Source organism: Nicotiana attenuata, unplaced genomic scaffold, assembly GCF_001879085.1.
Source record: "Nicotiana attenuata strain UT unplaced genomic scaffold, NIATTr2, whole genome shotgun sequence".
In the NCBI taxonomy this organism is placed as follows: Eukaryota; Viridiplantae; Streptophyta; class Magnoliopsida; order Solanales; family Solanaceae; genus Nicotiana; species Nicotiana attenuata.
In genome coordinates this window covers 105,384-126,985 of record NW_017671875.1, presented here as the reverse complement: position 1 = coordinate 126,985, position 21,602 = coordinate 105,384, and the positions used below count along the sequence as shown (strand labels likewise).

At 38.2% G+C, this 21,602-nt stretch overlaps 3 protein-coding genes across 3 annotated transcripts; all 3 read right to left on the bottom strand.

Annotated features, from left to right (window-relative positions):
• Nucleotides 1-2,065: 2,065 nt before the first annotated feature.
• LOC109210665 (putative glycine-rich cell wall structural protein 1) lies at nt 2,066-3,394 on the bottom strand. Its single transcript, XM_019374117.1, has 2 exons — nt 3,341-3,394; nt 2,066-2,783 (listed from the first exon to the last, which is right to left on the bottom strand). Coding segments are annotated over exons 1-2 (471 nt in total). The 5' UTR covers nt 3,342-3,394; the 3' UTR covers nt 2,066-2,313.
• Nucleotides 3,395-12,920: 9,526 nt separating this feature from the next.
• Nucleotides 12,921-13,692, bottom strand: LOC109210663 (glycine-rich protein 5-like). Its single transcript, XM_019374116.1, has 2 exons — nt 13,645-13,692; nt 12,921-13,480 (listed from the first exon to the last, which is right to left on the bottom strand). Coding segments are annotated over exons 1-2 (561 nt in total). The 5' UTR covers nt 13,646-13,692.
• A 2,552-nt stretch (nt 13,693-16,244) lies between these two features.
• Nucleotides 16,245-20,928, bottom strand: LOC109210668. Its single transcript, XM_019374119.1, has 4 exons — nt 20,805-20,928; nt 20,608-20,701; nt 17,323-17,515; nt 16,245-16,717 (listed from the first exon to the last, which is right to left on the bottom strand). Exons 2-4 carry the CDS (start codon nt 20,659-20,661, stop codon nt 16,587-16,589), a joined length of 378 nt encoding a protein of 125 aa, XP_019229664.1. The 5' UTR covers nt 20,662-20,701; nt 20,805-20,928; the 3' UTR covers nt 16,245-16,586.
• Between the last annotated feature and the right edge of the window lie 674 nt (nt 20,929-21,602).

Sequence of the window (21,602 nt, the reverse complement as noted above, 5' to 3'; positions counted from 1 at the left end):
CACTATTTTTTTTTGTATTTTTATGAATTATACTAACTAAAGATACACACAAAATGCAAACAAACACAAAAGCACATGATTAAATCCTAAAAATCAAATAATAAAGAAAAATCCTAATTTTAAGAATTCTATAGGAGTAATTTAAGCGAGGCAAAAATCACGTGCTCACATCTCCTAATGCAGGAGATTATTTATCTCATCTACAAGAGACGTTTGACATTTTGAGAAAGTACAACGTGAAGCTCAATCCTGAAAAATGTGCTTTCGGAGTTGGTTCCAAAAAGTTCCTGGGGTTTTTGGTCTCTCAAAGAGGAATTGAAGTAAACCCCGATAAGATCAAAGTCATCGAGTATATCCCCGATCATTGACAAGTGTGAAGGAGGTGCAAAGGTTGACCGGAAGGTTGGCGACCCTAAGCGGGTTTATATCAAGATCCTCGCAAAAATATCATCATTTCTTTTCACTCTTGAAAAAGAAGAATGTTTTGTGTGGACTTCGGAATGCCAACAAGCATTGAAATATCTAAAAAGGTGCCTATCTAGTTTACATATAAAAGGAGAATCATAATAGTTCAGTTGGCCAATTATTTGAATGTTCACCTTATTGATAAGGGTATGGTTCCCATCTTGTAATCCCCTTTTTCTTTCCCCTATACTTATGTAAGTAAATTTAAAAAGTACATTAAAAATGAAAGTTTTAGAACCCGCTAAAAAATGTAGTATCTAAATTATTCAATAAACACTTTTGATCCTCGTGATATTTTGCTATTCCAATTTTAATCTTTATATTATTTTACTTAGTACATTTAAAAGGGTAATACGGTGTACGAAGTATACGTATTCACCACAGGGTTCGGGAAATAACCGTATCTTAAGGTAGTTTGATGTAGGCAGATTATTTTGATACAAGCATTAATGAACGATTCCACGACTCGAACATGTGACTTATAGGTCACATGAAAATAATTTTACAGTTGCTCGTTTAACCTTCAATTAAGTTAAATATGTGATTCTAGTCCTTGCAAATAATTAATGTTAATTTTTGTTTTGAATTACGAAAATGACCATGAGATTCCTTATTATTTGGTGTTTGTAAAGCAAAGAATTAAAAAACTCTAAAATTTAAAACTAAAACCGCAAAACAAATAGATCTGACGGATTAAGTTTTAATTGATGCTCAACGGAAAGCAAAGTGCACCGACCTTGAACCATTTCTACTACTCCATAGATTTGGCCGTTCTTGTTTAAATTTTATATTTACTTCTTTAACAATTTCAAAGTTCAAACTCACAAAAGGGGACCAAAGTTGTATACGGATAACATCGGAGCTAATGACCACCCTGCTTTTTCAGTAGTCAAACGAAGCTAGGGCGTAACTACATGGAGTCGGAATCGAAGCTGGGAACTTCTCGTACTAAGGCCCGAACGGAGTGCTTGCCACCGGACCCAACAAAACAATACCCCCTGAATACAGTACGAGCTTCAAGACCTCGAAAAGCACCACACAGGGTTGCACACGACTAACAAAGGGTTGTGATATTCGCGCCCAACCGGATATCACGGCGCATATCTCGTCCGATGTCGATAGCATATCCGTAATTGATGTACAAAAGAGGTTTTTTTTACCTTTTTTATAATTGTACTAAGGGTAAAACTCCCCTACTATATAAAAGGGAAGTTTCTTATTCAATAGACTGTAACACGCATACCAAGGGAATACAAACTTGTTTCTCTGTTTTCTAGTTATTGAAAGGTTCTTATTTTAATCATAGCTCTTCACACACGTTTGGCTCCGAATCGAGGACAGAACTGTTGCCAAGCTTAAATCCGAGCTCGGACTCAATGTCACTACTGGTTTAGTTATTTGTCTCATTTTTAATCCATTTACCTAACATATTTTTAAAACCATATATAAATTTAATTATTATTCATTTTAAGAGTAAACAGAAATAATGGGCATTTCCGTAATGGCAAAATAAAAGGTTATGGTCAATTAGCTCTGGGTATTAAAATCACACATTACTTTTAACTGAAAGTTAGATGTGCTCATTTGAATAATACGAGGATTAAAGCTGGTATAATGCAATATAGAACCAAAATTGCTAGTTGCCCTTAATTTTTCTTTTCATAGTCGTGTGTAAACATATCTAAAACTCAAAATCAGGAATACCTATAACATTATTCAGTGAAAAAAGTTCATTAGAGAATATGGGTTGCAACAATTTCCCTCTTATTTATTTATTTATTTATTTATTCTAAACTTATATTTGAGCAAATTCCGGTGAAAATGGCGATCACCAAAAAAAGGCCTTATTCAATCTTCAATAGTAGGATCAACGGTCGCCACCACTCCCACTCCATAGCCTTGACCAGCTCCACCACCAAAACCATTTCCGCCGTCTTCACCGCCGCCGCCGCCTCCTCCGCCACCGCCACCGCCACCTCCATTGCTACCTGATCCACTACCCCAGCCAATTCCAAACCCCCGACCAGATCCACCATTCACACCTCCTCCTCCTCCGCCACCGCCGCCGGCACTGCCTGGTCCACTAAAAAAGCCACCTCCACCTCCAATTCCCCAACCGTTTCCACCATCTGAACCTCCTCCTCCCCCGCCGCCGCCTCCTCCGCCGCCTCCGGCAACATTTCCGATAATTTGGTCAATTCCGCCAAAGCCGAGGATGTTTCCGGATGGAAATTGTAGAAGCTTCCTCGCAAATGTTGTTTGCACAAAAACACAGACAATGCATAAAAGAACCAACCTGCTACTCTTTGCACTTGCCACTGCACCATAAATAACACAGGTTAGTTATTACTATTCAAAATGTGGGAAGGAAGTGCAAGATTTTTTTTTTTTAAATAAAGAAAATCAGTTTTCCTATGGCAAAATCACAATTTCATCTTATTGCAGTTAGTGATGATGCGCAATAAGGGAGTCAGCTATACAAATCATATTTTTTCCTTTAAACTTAACTCATGTAATCAAAATTAAAATAAAACGTTTAAACACTATTTGATGCAGGGGCGGGCGAAGGTACATAGTCCTCCTCAAAAATTATATTGTATGTATAGGTAAAATATTAGATTTTAATATTATATAACATATATTGAACACCCTTTATTCGAAATTTTTTTTACTTATTTCAAGTTTGAACACTCTAAATGAAATTCCTGGCTTCACCACTGATTTAGTAATGTGCACATTCCCTTATATCGTAGAAAAAATTAACTGTATAAACACTATAATTACTACAGAAAGTAGAAAGATTAAATGTAATTATGTTGCATTTTTAGCAGTAATATAAGCAACATTAACAATAAAGAAGAAAATGGCTTCTTACTTTGGCTTCTCTCGTATGTGTGTTTTGCACTGAATTAACCCCAGAGAAGAGCTAAGCAATTGGATGAATAATTTGAGATGTTTAGGACGAGCTTAAATACTATAGAGTAGTGGTAACGTAACAGTATATGGTTAGGGATTGTTAATAAAAGTAATTAATATCACATTTACAAAATAGAAACGCCAGAAGCATAGAACTGAATGTGATTAAGAAGACTTACGTAATGGTAATTAATTGTGAAAGGAAAAACGTACATGTTCTATTAGACATTCTTATGTTTTAGCTTTAAATAGATTAAGTATGAATAATAGTTCAAATATTTCTTAATCTATTTTGTGTTACAAATATTAGAATAATATATGACGAATTAGAACCATCTCTATCAAGATGACTGACACATTCTGTGTATTAGTGGTGTAACAGTATATGGTTTGATATTGGAAAAAAATTCGGTCATAATTGGTTTGGTTTGGTTTTGTTTTAACTAAAAAAAGTTAAACCGAAATAAAACCAGCCCGATAGCATATTTATATAATTTTTAAAATATTTTATACATATAAATATTTATTGTAATATAATTTATAAATATTTTGTTATTAAAGTTTTTCACAATTTTATCTTTTAACGTATTATTTCAAGTTTAGACTTAATATTCTTGAATGATAAAAAGTTTTGTAGTCTATAAATGTAGTAACTCAAACAAAGTTCAAATCAATACTTAACAAAAGAAATTCAATTCAACACTAGGAATGATGATAGTGTTGGATATCTATTTTTAGTTTATATTGGTTTATAATGAAAATGCATAAATTAGTTTATCTTTTTTTAGTGCTTAATTATGCAATTAATAATATTATTAGCTATACTTATTTTAGCATGACCTATATAGTAATTTTAGATTATGTTGATTTTCATTATGGCTTATTAATTAACAATATTTTCTATTTGCAATTTTATTATCTTTGTTATTAAATATTTTAGTATAATCTATGGCTTATCTCATATTATTGTATAGTTGTATCACTAAAGAAATATTTGGAGCACAAGTTACATATTTTGTGCTATGAAGATTTTACCAGGAAAAAAACCCGAAGAAAATCGAAAAATCCGAGATTGAAAAACCCGACTTTGTTGGTTTGGTTTGGTTTATAGATTTAAAAGTCCGACACCATTAGTTTGGTATGATAATTGAAAAATTCGAACCAACCCGACCTATTACACCCCTACTATGTACTATCAATAGAATAAATGATATCAAGTCACATACTCATACTCAGGAAATACATAAATAAAGAAATTCCACGATTGAACTACTAAAAGAAAATAGAATGCACTAAAAGTTGGAGCTCTAAATGATTTATTTTAGACTCAAAAGCAAGTACTTTGCGGTTTTTATAGATCTAATTCATTAAAATTCCATCCAATAAAACGGAAGAATTATAAATCTTCAAAATAATAGATGGAAATTCCCCTCACTTTAATAACTGAAAATTTTCATTCCCCACTCCTTTTTTGTTTTGAAATTGGAGAGTTTAATTTAACGGAGTAAAGGACCAGCTTATTTGATGAGCTTCTTAACTTGTTTACAGTTTTGAATTTGATCTTGTAAGTCCAAATTGTTAATCTGTCTCCTTTCAAGATTTAATTTATTATTTTGATTAATTTAAGAAAAATGCAAAGAGAGGTTTTGGAACCCACTAAATATTATTAGTAGTATCTGAATACCAAATGGTTGATTTTATTATCACTTCCTTTTTCCAATTTAATTTTGAATATAATTGTGTGTAAACGTGACATTCTAGAATTAAAGTGAATGAAATAACAATATTTAGAATTTCGGTGTTTTCTTGAATGGTACTCCCCCAGTCCACAATAAGTGATCAATTTACTTTTTTATTTTGGTCCAAAATAAGTGTTCATTTATTTAATCAAGAAAAAATTTAATTTATTTTTCCAAAATTATACTTATGTACGTATCCCTAAAAAGTCTTTTACTCTTCACATTAAATTATGCTGCTAATTAAGGGTAGTTTAGTCACACTAATTATTTTTGTCTAAAATTTAGTATTTCAGGTGTGTTCAAGGTAAATTGATCACCTTTTGTGGACCGCAGGGAGTACCAGACAAGATTTTGGAAATATGCAAGTGTATTTAATACTTGAAATCAAGAAAGAATTATGTGTAGCCCTAGTGCATAACGTATTGTCCTAATTTTATCATGTTTTTCAAGCTTTGTTCTTGAATTGTGTTGCCATCTGAAATATCTTTCTTTATTTTCTCTTGGAGAACACTCGCCTCGTTGACGCAAGATCTTTCTTATTACAGCACAACCTGTTTGACCAAAAAGTTTTGATCCTTTTTGTTAAACCAATTAAATAAGAAGATATGGGGTACATCCTAGCCAGAGATAATTTATTCTAGATTTGAGATAGAAGACATGAATAAACAAGCATAGCTGAATGTAAAATTTGATTACAATGGCGATTGGATTTCATAATATCTAGATCTGAGATAGAAGACAAGAATAAACAAGCATAGCTGATCGTAAAATTTGATTACAATGCGATTGGATTTCATAATGTAAGAAAAGGAAGATGGCTTAAATAATATCAAATGATAACGAAGAATACATAAAGGAAAGGAATCTCCATTCTTGAACAAGGCAGACCTCCGTACATTTGATAAAGTTGAACTACAGACGGATGCCAGGATCATGAGATTTATCTCTCTTTTGGCAAAGAGCCTGAGAGGATGGAACATCTTCTCCTTCAGAGAGATGTGTGTGTTTGTATGTGTTCCTCTCAGCCCCCCTTCTGTTACTCTCTCTTGTGATATTTATACAAAACACTTTCCTTACCCAGCGGTCCTTAACCTTAACCGGAGTGCCTAAGTTCTTGGAATATCCTGTAGAATATTCCTCTAGAATGTATAAGTGTTGAACTAGCCGTTCAGGCCGAACTGAGTGCTCGACCTCGACCATAGCTGAATTAGTCACCGGTATATTGCTTCCTGTACGTGACTTCGGCTTGGTTGGCTCCCGGTCGTTATTCCTTAAGTAGAATTCTTTTGATCAGATTTTGACCTATACAGTTAGTCCCTCCGCCTGTCGGGGTTGTCTTTGGACGAGCTCGATGGGCGGACCCCGCCAGTTTGCGAGTTGAGAAATCTGAACATCTTGGTCGAGGGGCGAACCCTTCATAGCGAGATGACGGTGTGATCCTTCGAGAGACATACCTGACCGTTACGTCAGTTTGAAATGACGTCAATTTATCATGCGTCATTATGGCGCACGTTTCCTATACGTTACGTTGTTTCCTGCGCCTCTTCTGTTTTGGAGTTAATGTGGCGGCGTTTGGTTTTCCCTCTCAGGGTGTTTGTATTCTTATAAATAGAGAAGAGAACTTCTCATTTGGGTTGCTGTGTTTCTTATAAATTGTTCGAAAGACTCCAGGCTTTTCTTTTCTCCCTCTTCAGATCCTTACGTTTCCATCTCTCTTTTTTTGAAGTTTCTTGCCATTGTTACCCCTTTCTCCTCAGCACTCCTCATCTACGCAACCAACAAGGAGATGGCTAGTGCATCGTCTAACTTTGATAGAGCCGCCGGCGCTGCTGCGTTGAAAACTGATATACCCTTTCACAAAGAGGGGGTAGTCATGGCGGAAGATGACAGTCTCCCCACTGTGGATAAGATAATTCCACGTTCGGGGAAAACCAGGACTGATTTCAAGAATTTTTCCGACGATGAGCCTGAACCCGTTGTTTCTAAAATGGATGTTGTGGCGCTCGCTGCACTCAAGGCTAAATGGAGGATTCCTAACTACGTCGAATTCATACCTGCGGGCAACGATGTCGTGCAAATACATCGCCCGAGGTATTGAGCGTTTTACGCACACCCGTTCCTCATTGGTTACACACTTCCCCTTCCTTTCCTGGAGGAAGACTTTTGTCGCCGTTACGGGGTGTTCCTGGCTCAGCTCTCTCCGTATATATACAAGCTCTTTCTCATGCTTACCAAGTACGCGGAACTGGTCGGCCGGGGGATTTCTCTCTGTCACTTGCTTCACCTCTTCGTACCCAGTCTTTACAGGGGTACTATGATATATCTTCGTCACCGCGGGACCAAGGGCTTGGTGGTTAAGATGGATGATAAGACCAATCGTCGCTTTTGGGAGAACTTCTTCTTTGTGGGGACGGAGCACGTGGTGTCGAATCCTAACGGGTTTCCTAAGGAGTGGAATTATGCCCGTAAGCTTTTATTTTTTTCAAACGGCTGCTCGTTGTCCCCTTCTGGTGATCTGATTGTACTTTTTTTTCTTTTTTCTTTATTTTGCAGCCGAGAAGGAACCTCCTCCACTAGTCGCTGATATTCGCAAGTGGGTAAGCCAGGTTTTGCCCCATACGATGGGGATTCGTGAATGCTCGTCGTTCCACGAGAGATTCGGGCGTAGACCCTCTGCTGGTGAGTCATCTCATCTCGCCCTTGGTCACTTTTCCCTTTGTTCTATATTTTCCTCCCCCCTATTTCCTCTTTGGTTTAAGCTTCTCTTGTTGGTAGGTCGGAGGGTCACGAGGAGGGCGAGGGCTCCCATACCTGCTTTTCGCCAGTCGAGTCTCTCGATCGGACCTGCACCGATTGCGGCTGCAAGTAAGAGCGTTCAGGCCGTTGCTACTTTACAGTCATGACCCCTCCCGGACCAGGCCGTCGGGAGGTTGCTCGTCAGGTGGGAGCTCTGATTCCCGTAGTTCATTTGGTGGACGAATCGTCTTAGGACGATGGCGAAGAAGCTCCATTAAAGAGGTGGAGAATAAGGGCTGATGGGGTACCCGGGGTTGAGGGGCCTTCGAGGGGCGATCCCGTGTTGGCAGTGTCTGAGCCTGATGGTGATGCTAATTTAGACGAGGAGACCTTATCCCCCTTGGGCGTGGAGGTGGTGCCTGTTTCTGGCGTGGGGGAGTCTACCATGGTAGGGGGCAGAGCTCGGAGGCCGCTGCGATCATTTCGAGTGGTCCATCGACTTCACAATAAGCCCGCGCTCCCTCTTCGGCCAGCGAGAGGGAAATGGGCGTGGTTATAGATGACTATGAATCCGGTTCAGATATTGACCCCGAGAACATAAGCATGTTTGAGGCGAGGTTCACTCCGGTTGAGGCGGGAACGGACAATTCCTCTCGCGTGATCGAGATTTCTCCGGATTGCGATTTGTTGGAGGACACGGTGAGCCTGGTGCCCCGATTTGCCCTTCTTTGTTCCGCTACTGAAAGGAGGGCCCTTTAGGAGATTAGCGATGCTGGCCTATCACAGGGCGTAGCCGGAATGGCTTAGAGGGTGAGTTCTTTATTGCTTTCTTCGTTTTACGTCTTCCACTCTTGCTGACTTTCTCTTTCTGTTCTCTCTTCTTTCTTCAGACTTCCATTTTGGAGACTGAGAGTATTCGCCGCGAGGAGAGGCGGGCTGCTGCTTTTCAGAAAATGGTTTCAAAGTACCACCGATACCGTGGCAAGTGCCGCGAGATGCATGCACGTCTGGTAGCTCTGCGGGCAGAGCTGAGTAGAGTGCCACTAGAGTCGCCGGTCTAAATGTTGAATTGGCGGGGAAGGTGGTAGAGTTGGAAAGGAAGGCGACTGAGCTGGAGAGGGCTGAGGGAGCCCGAGTAGCAGCCTCGGCGAGGGCTGCGACACTAGAAGATTCTATCCGCGTTCTCAGGTCTGAACGAGCAACTAAGATGGAAACGACTGCTCTGGGGGAGGCGCGGCTTGATGAGCGAATTGGTGGGCTTGAGAGAGACGTCTCGAGCCTGGGTGATCAAATTGCTGCTCTCGAGGCTGAGAGGGCGCAATTGTTGGCTTCGACTCTTCCTGCGTCCGCCTCTGTTGACGTCTCTCGCCCTTTGTACGAGATGTGGATCCACGCTGAGGCTCAGCGGGATACATATAAGGGCTTGTTGGCAGCAAGGAATGTTCCTGAAGCCGTTTCTAAAGAAGTTTGTGTTAAAGCGCGTGAGGCCCGGCTTGTCTGCGGCTATGACCCCGCGACACTGGAGGCTGGTGAAGACGATGAGGCCAAGGACGGGCTTACCTTTAATGATGAACATTTTGATGGAGAGGGTGACGGTGGAGGTGAAGCCGCTGAACCAAGTGGGGAGAGAGATGACGGCGTGGATAGGGATAATGCCGAGTGAAGCTTTTGTACTTAATTTTTCCTCCTGTATTTAGTTTTTCTGTACTTAGTTAGTTGGGTATGGGCCCCCTTTTGGCCCTTTGTAAGACGCTATTTTTCCTTTGAATGGAACAATTGATTTGTCCTTGATTGTATGTCTTTGGCCTTTCCTTCTCTTTTCTTTTCCAATTTCTTGGATCTTCTCGCAATAAGTCCCTGACTTTTGGTGGTTAATCCGAACGAGGTCGAATTTGACTTGCTAATTCGAGCGAGGTCGACTTTGTCTTGCTAATTCGAGCAAGGTTGAATTTGACTTGCTAATTGGAGCAAGGTTGAAGTTGACTTGCTAATTCGAGCGAGTTCGAATTTGACTTGCTAATTCGAGCAAGGTCGAATTTGACTTGCTAATTCGAGCGAGGTCGAATTTGTCTTGCTAATTCGAGCGAGGTCGAATATGACTTGCTAATTCGGGCGAGGTCGAATTTGTTTTGTTAATTCGAGCGAGGCCGAATTTATTTTTTTAATTCGAGCGAGGTCAAATTTAACTTGCTAATTCGAGCGAGGTTGAATTTGTCTTGCTAATTCGAGCGAGGTCGATTTTGACTTTCTAATTCGAGCGAGGTCGAATTTGTTTTGTTAATTCGAGCGAGGTCGAATTTGACTTGTTAATTCGAGCGAGGTCGAATTTGACTAGCTAATTCGAGCGAGGTAGAATTTGGCTTACTTATTCGAGCGAGGTCGAATATACATTTCCTGTGTTGGCGTGATGTGTAAACTTGGCGGAGTTACGTAAGAATTCCGTATGCTGCTTTGCTTACTCATTCATTGGAGAATACTACATGTTGTTGTACGGTCCGTACATTCATTCGAGGAGTCACAGTCTATCTAGTCCCTTCATCACTTGGCCTGGAGAGGTAGTTGATAGGCCCGGCGATGAATGTTTCGCTCAAGCTTCGGGACGTCTTAGTGTATGTACGAGATCGAATTTTAGCTAGTTGTGTCGTCGCATAGTTGCTTTGGCGAGTGCATGGGTGAGTTTCACGCACTTGTGTTCTGTCTGCATGTTGGAGAGATTCGTGCGTTTTTCGGGCTGGTGACCCAGTCCCAGTCTATACAGACTTTTCCTTTATGGCGTTAAGTACCAACTTATTTGGGGGGAGGGGGTGTTTGCTCGGCCGTTGCCTGCAGGATGATATAGCGCGGACGTTTTCTTGGTGTGCTATTTTGATGGCGTTTGTTCCCTGTTCGCGTGTCTATGAGGATGCCCCCCGTTCCTGTCCCACTCTGAAAAGAAATAGCAAGTTAAAGCCAAACGAAATCGTTTGTTACCTCGACTGATTGGTTGACGAGTGGAAGGGAGCAACCATTTTCCCTTCTTTGGCTATGCTTCGTAGCTGCTATCATTGGTTGAGCTGATATCCATCGAACTCGGAAGACATCTTGTGGGTCTTTGGCACGGTGTTTTTGCCGCCTCCGCTACTTGGATCTGGAAAGTCCCTTCGATCTGATGGCAATGAACTGAGAGTGCTAGCTTCAGATTCGATCTCAGCCTCGTACTTAGCTTCGGCGTTAGTTGAATCTGGGCACCTTGTGGGCTGATAACTTACTTTGCCCGTTGGGATCTTCGAGTTCAAGTCCCAATCCGATCCAGTCCCGAGTGCATGAAGATACGGAAACATAAGCCATACCACAAGCATACAGGCGGGAACGAGTTTTGTCATTTCAAGGAATTACACAACAGGTTATCATTCCTTTCTGAGAGGGAGAGGGTTGTATGCATAAGGTACAGGTTGGTATCTAGCGCTAACATGGTGACAGGATTGTGGACATGCTAAATACGTGACGGCCGCAGTCCTAGTCCGACAGCTTGCATTCGCAACGTGCCGAAACTATACGACGTCGAAGCGTAGTTGTCGTATAGATATCAGATACAATTTCGATTTCATGCAAGGGTCTAGATTAAAAATTGGTTTAGCTGTTTCAAGATCTTGCCTACGAATTCCTCAAATTTGTGTTCGTAGCAAAGGGATGAAGTTACAACGAACAGGAAGTGGAACTAGAACCTAGTTTAGATCTAGAGGAAACTAAAACTTTGGCTAGGAAATCCCCACAGACGGCGCCAAATTGTTTGACCAAAAAGTTTTAGGCTCTTTTTGTTAAGCCAATTTAATAAGTAGATAAAGGGTGAATCCTAGTTAAATATAATAAATCCTAGATCTGAAGTTCGATAATTTTGATGGTACAGGACCGTGTTCAAGTCAATGAATACCAAGTTAATGCTCAATGATTATCAATAAATATGGGAACGAAAACATGCAATAAATGTGACAAATGACATTAAATGTAATAAAAAGGAATTTGTCACCCAAATGTTGAATGAGTTGGAGGATTCCTTCTTCTGACTATAGCGTGTGATAACAAACTATAAAAATGAATAAAGTGTTCTTGGATCTTATGAATAAAAGTGAAATGTTTAGCAATAAAATCAAACAGAGGAGACAAGACAAGCTTTTTATATGTTCTTGATAGTCAACCTTTTACAAGATGTTCTTTTCTGAAAAGTCCAGAAGCCCCCTTTTTGTTCCCTTTCTTTTTCTATTTATAAGGGGTATTCTTAGAAAACCCTAAAAAAGTACAATTGGGGGAATATTCAATGGAATATTCCTATTCATAATCCTAAGAATACTCTATCCGTGGCTGCTATTTGTTCTCTATTCGAACTTGGCACTGGTCTCTCTCTCTGGGCGACTCCTCGCCACTGGGTCGTGCTTGGCTTCGACCTCGGCCTCAACTCGTTTGTTTGCATTCACTAAACTTGACCTAATTTTGACCTATACACAACCCATAAATAAATAAAAAAAGAATTGTGTATAGAGAGGAAGTCACATTAACAATTCTGTTTCAAATGGTTTGAGCTTGGAAGCAACATGCTATCTATCGATAGGCGAGAACTGACTACTATTGACTGCTTCGCTTATCATTTCTATTATGGCCGGCTTGGAGACATCATAGGAAGACCATCATCTCTATCCGGGTACGATAAGTTGTTCTACATTATTTATCAAAATAATATAGAAAATTCTTATAAATTATATCATTGAGTCGTTCTAATCTTTGAAACAAGTCGTTACTCTGAATACAAGCTTATAATCTTGAAACATACGTTACAACGAAGCCATAGAGTCGCACTTGTTACAAACTCTAATTGAATTGAGAATATTACAAACTCTCCCTAATATAAGTAGTACTCTCCCAAAATCGACAAAATTAGGAATAACAATAATATTATTTAGTGAAGAAAAAAATGTTTATTAAAGAATATGGTTTGCTACAATTTGCCGTTTATTTCTTTATTATCTCAACTATATTTGAGCAAAATCCGGTGAAAATGGTGATACACCAAAAATCGTATAAAGGCCTTATTCAATCTTCAATAATAGGATCAAATGCCACATCTCCATCTCCATGGCCTTCACCAGCTCCGCCACCAAAACCACCCCCGCCGTTTTCACCGTCGCCTCCTCCACCACCGCCGCCACCACCACCACCACCTCCATTGCTACCTGATCCACCCCAACCACCTCCTACTCCCCCACCAAATCCACCATTCTCACCTCCTCCTCCGCCACCGCCGCCGCCACCGCCACCACCTCCAATGCTACCTGATCCACCCCAACCACCTCCTACTCCCCCACCAAATCCACCATTCTCACCTCCTCCTCCGCCACCGCCACCGCCACCGCCACCACTGCCTGATCCAGTAAAATAGCCAGCTCCACCTCCTATTCCCCATCCACCATCTGAACCTCCTCCTCCACCGCCGCCGCCGGCAACATTTCCGATAATTTGGTCAATTCCGTCAAAGCCGGGGATGCTTCCAGATGGAAATTGCAGAAGCTTCCTAGCAAATGCTGTTTGCACAAAAACACACACAACAAACAACAGAACCAATCTGCTACACATCTTTGCACTTGCTGTTAACACTACACCATAAAGTAGCACAGCTTAATTAGTATAAAAAATATTAACTGTCTAAACACTATTATTACCACAAAAAATAGGAAGACAAATGTAATTATGTTGCATATTTAGCAGTAATATAATCAACATTAACAACAAATTAAGATGAGAATGGCTACTTACTTACTTTGGCTCTTCTCGTATGTGTTTTGCACTGAAATTACCTCAGAGAAGAGCTAAGCAATTGGATGAATAATTTGAGATGCTTAGGACGAGTTTAAATAATATTAGTAGTGGTGAAGTAACAGTATATGGTTGGGGATTGTTAATGAATGTAATTAATATCTCACATTTACAAAGCGGAAATGCTATAACCATAGAATTAAATGTGATTAAGAAGACTTACGTTATGGTAATTAATTGTGAGAGAAAAAACTTACATGTTCTCTTTAGGGTTGTTTGGTTTGTGGTCTAGTTATGTGAAGATTATAATGCAAATTACTAATGTTTTTGTGGTGAATAATTACTAAGATTATAATGCAAATTACTATGCGATAAATAAGAATACATGATTTTTTATGTACAGATAGCCTAATGTAAAGATTTTTTTTTTCTTAAGATAGTCTTATCTCGTTAAGTTATATGTTATATCGGAATAGTAATATATCATTTGGTTTTTGGTATTACACTTCACATGACTTATGTGGTATTTAATATTAGAAACAATACGTTTTACTATTAGTTGGGAAATTCCCTGGGAAACTCTCAACCGCTATCCTTCGGGTGCGCATTGGGTAATCTATTCATTATGCAATAGCTCACAATTCACACAGGATATGTAAACTCACTAGATAAGCCGGTGCGGTTAGGGGTGTGTATTCGAATCGATTTATCGATAAATCGAATCGATTATTTGTTATCGAAATCGAAATCGAAAAAATCGAAACCTTATTGAAATGATAACGATAAGCATATGTACAAATCGATAATCGATAAGTAATTATCGATAAGGGTCAAAATCGAATCGATAAATCGAATGCACAATGCACATCCCTAGACTGTAGACACTTGTTAAATGAGTAATTACCTATTTGTGTAGATTAATATAACATACAGAATGTATATATATTCCGCTACTATTTTGAAAGCGGCTATACAATATTATTTTTCCTAATCTATACCCTTTCCTTTACCCTAAGTCCCTTACCTTATTATTTTCTCTACCACATTTAAGGAATGATCATATTTAAAGATCAAGGGAATGAAGTTCAAATTAATGAAAAACTGAATTAGCCGTGATGATGTGTTTTGTTTTGTTTGGTTTTTTTTATACCGTTGGAGTGTTGGTGACATACATTTGATCCCTTACTTTAGTTTTGTTGCATGTGCTTGTTGACACAATTTTTATATTATAAATGGTGTTCGTCTTATTTTAGCTTCTTTTTGTCCATATTAGTTAGGCGCGTTTATAGCGATATACTTTCCGTGGAATCCCGCAAATTTTCTTATTGGTGTAATCGATAACCGAATCGATAAGCCCCCAAAATCGAAAAAATCGAAATCGAAAAAATCGAAACCTTATTGAAACGATAACGATAAGCATATGTACAAATCGATAATCGATAAGCAATTATCGATAAGGGTCAAAATCGAATCGATAAATCGAATGCACACCCCTAGGTGCGACTAGCTCTAACTAAGAAGGCAACAGTGAGGGGAATCGATCCCAGATCATTGTACTATTAGTTATATGGTGATATGAAGGGAAAACTACACGACACGTCAAACATATACATTGTATTTATCATTCGTAGCTATACTTTCAGCGAATTTATAATTCGTAGCTATATTTGAATTTTATAGCAAATCCATGAAATAAGAGATTAATTGTTTTGAATTGAAACAAGAGAGCGACGAGCTCTCGTAGCTCAATTGGTTAGAGCGCCTATTAGTTAGCGGAGGTCCTGTGTTTGACCCTCAACAAGAGCATTATATTATTCTGTATTTCTGTATTTCGCCTTGGTTGTATTTGTATGAATACAATCAATACAGGTTGTAACTGTAGGGAATTTTATGTGAAGATCAATTTTTTTTTATACTTCAAACGAGACGTCACCTTAACATATTCTAGATTTTATAGTAAAAATCGCATGGGCTAGCCAGTTTTCGGACTGGTCATTCAAAAATAGTCATCGTTTGCAAAGTCATTGAAACATAGCCACTATTTTGCTACAACACGGAAAGTTCTAGCAAAATATACTAGAGATCGGTGCACCTGTGTATGAACTTCCAGCATATTATGCTGTAACTCCAACACGCGAAAAGTTCCAGTATATTATGCTGGACCGGTATATTATACAGGAACTCCAATATAATATACTGGAGTATTTTTCCGGATTTTGAATAGTGTTTTCGTTCAGATTTATCTTTACATGAAAAGTGGGTAAATTTCGATTACTTTTGGAACTGTGGCTATTTATGAATGACCACCTGTAAATCTGGCTATTTTTGAATTTCTCCCGATTTTGTAGGATTAATTGATGATTCAAAAATTTGAAAATCTAGAACTACTTGGCATAAGGTGGATGTCAATTTAAGAGGGTTTTTTCTTTTCAGGATATCAGTTTTTTCCCAAGATATCGATATTAGAGTTAGTTGAACAGAAATGTACCAAAAGTAACATCCACAATAAGTTCATCAGTTGGGGAAAACTGAGCGTACTTTAATTGCAAATTCCTAAATATAAAGTTGAAGAGAAGGAAAATAGTTTCCAAGTTATCAGAAATCTCATCTAAATAAGCAAATGTGTATTACTACATCATTCAATTTACACCAAAGTAATGGAGTGGCAAATTTTTCAATAAGAATAGTGCACGTTGAGATTTACATAACTGTATCTCTTTGCTTCATTTTAGTATATATTCATCAGAACTAATTTAGGACAAAAGCAGACTACAAAACTATGTATAGTAAAATGCTTGGACAGAGGAAGAAGTTCTCCAAAGAAGAACCAACAAGAAAAAAAAGGCGAAAAGAACGAAAAGAAAGAGTGGAAAATATACGAAGACAAGTGGTTTTCCTACCCCCTGTCCACTTGAAATTATACATACACAAGTACATATCAGTATATCAAGGTTCCAGCTTCAGCGAAACCACTCTAGACTGCCTGTTACGCTTCGCCACCTTCGTGAAGACTATAGAGAGACATGATGGGGCCCACCATGGTCGTCGGACTCTTTGCTCCCCCTTCAAGCAAGCCACTGCAGGAATGAATTGAATCAATAAAGACATACGAAACATAATAGCAAATGTAGGTTGAAATAAAACAGCATTGGTCATCCTTTAAAGCAACGGAAGATTCTCTGATGTTTATCAATGGTTAGTATAGACAACACTTGATATAGTGATCAAAACCGGATCACAAAGCTGAGTCTGCAACATCCTCAGTGTCTATGTATTAAGTCAATCATGCTTGTCATCCTTATGATTAATTGATTATTTAAGTGAACTGCTAGATCGAACTATTCAAAGGCATTGACGACCATACCATTATCATATCATATTCGTGACTAAGAGATCTCTCTTTAGTACTAAATTTTTTTGTCTTTTTTTCCCTTTCCAATACGAGCTAAGAGATCTCAAACTTCACACTAAGCGAAAAGATTTTTAACAAAACAAAGAAATTGCCAAGTCTTTCATCAGTCAAAGCTGATTTAGCACAAAGGATGTAATGAACAACCTTAACTGCATTGTTGGCCAAACAGAAGAGGCCGCGGAAAAGCACTGGACAAACTTTGCATCAATAAACTGGGAAGAGTATAGATAAAATTGTTTAGAGTTGGAACGGAGAGGGGAATAAATGCACCTTTTATCCTCCTGAGCTCCTTGCACAGTGTTATGAAGTCTCCCCATTTCATGTGACACCTTCTTATAAACCGTAGTATCTGTTCAGTCGTGAACATGGACATACCCTCCAAGTACTCCCCATTAACACCATTCTCTTTGAAAATCTGACGATAGCCACCTAGATTTATTTCTTCCAACCATAAGCCAACATCCTGCCATCAAAAGTAGCAGCATAAATCAGGCATTGCACGAGATACATTCTCTTTTCATGTTGTTTATTCGTTGAACAAGATACATCTCCTTTCTATGTGGTTCATTGCCACCCCTCAACCATTGAAAAGAGCTGGGGGAAACAACTCCACTAATACCTAGGGCGCAAGACAACTTTCCCAACTGTCTGCTTTATTTTACTACTTATTTTTATTTTTATTTCTTTTTTTTGGGGAGGGGGGGGGGGGGTTGGTGTTCGGCCAGGGGGCAAGGAAGATATTTTTCAAATGGATATGTGTGAACCATAGCCCCAGGAGAACAATTGTGAGGTAAATATCTGGATCCATTTCGATGAAGTACTGAATAGCAAACTAAAATGTCATACATGGCAAGAGGACAACAGAAAGCTTGCAAATCTTGTAATAAGATGAACACACTCTTTTCAATGTAACAATTACATAAGCTCAAAGCATACTCGGTGTAGCATCTGTTCAAAAAGATTTGGAAAAACAAGAGAAGAGGGTATCTCCTAAAATAGCCAGTCTTCAATTCTTAAGTAGAAAGTAAGTCAGCCACTTCAAGGAATCGATGCTAGCCCTACACACATGCATCCTCTTCAAAGAATGATGAATTACGATAGATCTCTTTAGATACTCGTTGATGCTTCCCTGATCAAATGAGTAATGATGAACTCCGACGAATCTATCCAGGTTTTTATCATGCTAGAATTTGATCATAAGCTTTCATGTCACTACTTAAAAGGTAAATAAGGACATCTGCATTGACATTTACCTGCAAGGTATATGTGAGCGACTTTATACCTGGAGGTCAAGATAAGCTTGCAACCTTGGCAATCATGATATCCATTACATAACCCTCCTTCACGAATGAGAAGCTCCTATCCACCTCTTTAGGCTTCCACATGCTAGAATTTAAAAACACGACTTCATGTCACTGCTTAAAACTGTTAAAGTCGAGGTAAATAACGATGTCTGCCTCACCCTTTTATTTGGAAGGTAACAAGAGCAACTTACCTGTATTTCAACAAGCTTGCAGCTTTGGAAAAAATGATATACATTACACATCCCTTTGGAAGAATGACGAACTTCTAACCACACCTCTATAGGCTAAGCTTGAATCTGATTGTATGACCTCCATGCCACTACCTGAGAGGTAAGGACACCTAGAGTCTACCTCATCCAGTTTAATTTGTATATCCTATGCCGCTTCACACCAGGAAGTAGAAACAGTTGCAGCTTTGGCAGTCACGACAACATTATACTCCCTCTATCCGATGTTAACTGACCTTAAGTTAATATATGATGGCAAACTTAGATTATTATTACTAGAGCTCTTAATTCATTTACTTTTTTTTTCATAGTCTTTAAGTGCTTAATTATTACCCAATTTTGGGCTGATACTTTCTGTTTCTTTGTGACCTTTGCATCTTCTTGATGCTTTTGTTAGTGATATTTCACTTCATAAAAAAAGTGCATAACTATTACTCGTCCATCCCAGCTAATATGCCAGCCTTTCTATTGCCACCAGGACTTTGGCCTAGTAATAAGAGTGCAACAGGTGATGTGTTGGTTAGGCGCATATCATAGATTCGAACCCTATCACAAACGAACCTGGTATTTAAGTGGAGATGGATAAAGGGGTGGCATTATTATCCTCCGAGTTTTGAACCATGTACTACTGTCCCTCGGAGATTTTTAAGTTAGCGATAGGTGTTTTGTTTAATTTTGTCACAATTATTAGGTAAATGTTGAAATTTGTTAATAATCGTGATGCAGAAGACATCAAAATCTACTAACAAGAAGATTCATTTTTGATGAGTTAGTCGTCAAATTTTTTGTTAAAGTCTATCTCTAAATTGAAATTGGCATATGATACATGAGACCCTCAACATGAAACCTCAAGGAATTTCCTTTATAGTGGCTACATGGGGTTGTGAAAGGAAAAAAGGTCCCACAAGCTACAGTATATACTACTAGGATATACCTAACTCACCATATCTTTCCTCAAATTTCCCATAACTCACAGATTCTAAGAATCCAGACCAAGATTACATGGAACTTGCAAACCCAAGGTTTAGAATTGGAGCTGCCTTTCAGCCATGGTCGTACAAATGGCCTCATCAAAAGAGGCCTAGAGTGAGCAACCCATTTACTTTAAAACAATAACGTGGCCTTAAGTCCTTTAAATGTCGCACAAGCACCGTCATGGATGATGTCTTTTTGCTAGTTTATATGGGGAAGAAGCTAGAAAAGGGTCATTACTATCCATGTGTTTGACTAACTGTTCTGTTCCCTTCCCTTTACTGTGTTTTGGTATGCATTTTGCTTTTTTCCCCTTTAATATCGCTTTTCACTTATTTCTCTGCAATCAGTCTAAGTTATTGCACCCTTTCTTAATGTTCTTGTTCCTTCCAAACTGATCATAGAAAAGAAAACATTCTTAATTCATCAAATTCAATGTAATTAACATCCGCCACATTCCTACATTTACCTACTTTAAGGAGACTAAGGATTGCAGTTGTCTTAAAAATTGACAATCTTTCCTGATTTCAAACACCACTCGCTTCACTAGTAAACCCTAGTATAATTCTCTAGATCCTCTCCGCTATTCTAAGCAATTTATTATTTTATATGGATTTCCAATGAAGGGTAACCTTGGAGCAGCGATAAAGTTGTCTCCTTACAGCTCCTTGGGGTGCGGCCCATCATCGGACAACTGTGTGAATATGGGATGATATGCACCGGACTGCCCCTACTTATGGATATCTAAACCCTCAAGTGATAGCCATAGACAATAGAAGAATTGTTTTCATAGTCATACTGACCAAGGTCAAAACTTTAACACGAAGGGCAAAAAATGATAAAAAATTGCAATTTTCAACCATTAAAACCTACAATTATTGGATTATATCAGAAAAAAATCTCATCAAACTACAACAATCATAATATGTAGTCAATTTAAAACAGTTTAAATCAATATAAAACCCAATTACAAGTAGCAGTAACTCACAAGATCTGGGATTATGATAAATCATAAACAATCAGAAAAATTAGGGAAGAAAAAAGCAGTTTACCTCAACAGTCCAAATGAAGAAATCAAGAGGCTCTGGTGGCCTTTCTTTGCTCATAGAATCCAAATATACAAATTCCCCTACCCTAAAGAGGAAGCTGAAAATTTCACAAAGCCAAGATTAGATCAAAAGATAATTCTCATTCAACCAATAATTAACTACCAAACAAACACATAATAATAATATACCTAATCACCCACCTGTTTTGTTCAACTGTGTCAATTTTAGGATTTCTTTTTGGATTTCTATGTTTGTTGCAGAGAGTGAGAGGAGCTTTTAATTGGGTTTCCTTTTTTCTTGATTTTACTCGAAGTGTAGCGTCAGCTGTGCTTTTCTGTAACCACGTGGGCCCGACAATAGGTCCCGTTGACCATTATTAGCATTTGCTAAATTATATTATATGTGTGTGTTTATGCTTAATCTTCCTTCTGCTTCCACGCGATTTCTAGGTGACTTGCCTTGCACGCGCGCACTTGCCTTGGAAATTTTGATAATGAGTACACCTTTTTCTTTTTGGTTTAATCACTCACAAAATTCACTACTACTCTGTTTGGATCATTGTTACCCATCATTTTATAATGTATTATATTATACCGTTTTATAAATATTACGTTTGGATAGATTGTATTGTTTGTTGTTGTTAAATAACATTTTGCTGTTTTGTTTGATTGTATCGTACTGTACTGTAACTGATAAGTTTACTAAAATACCCTCAATTGTTTAAATATTAAATTATCAAGAATTACGCATGAAAATAATTTAAGAAATTCTCTTTCTACTAATTTATCAACAAATATGTCTTATAAATAGATTAAGCAATATTCATGTAAATTCTAGCAAAATTAGTGGAACAAGTTAATAATATTAAAATAATAATAAGTATACTCCATTCCTAACTAGATCATAATAATAATAAAACAAAAAATAAAACGTTAAAGAACTATGATAAAGAAAGGATCGAGAATTGGCAGAACAAGGATAATTAGAATTGGAGATAA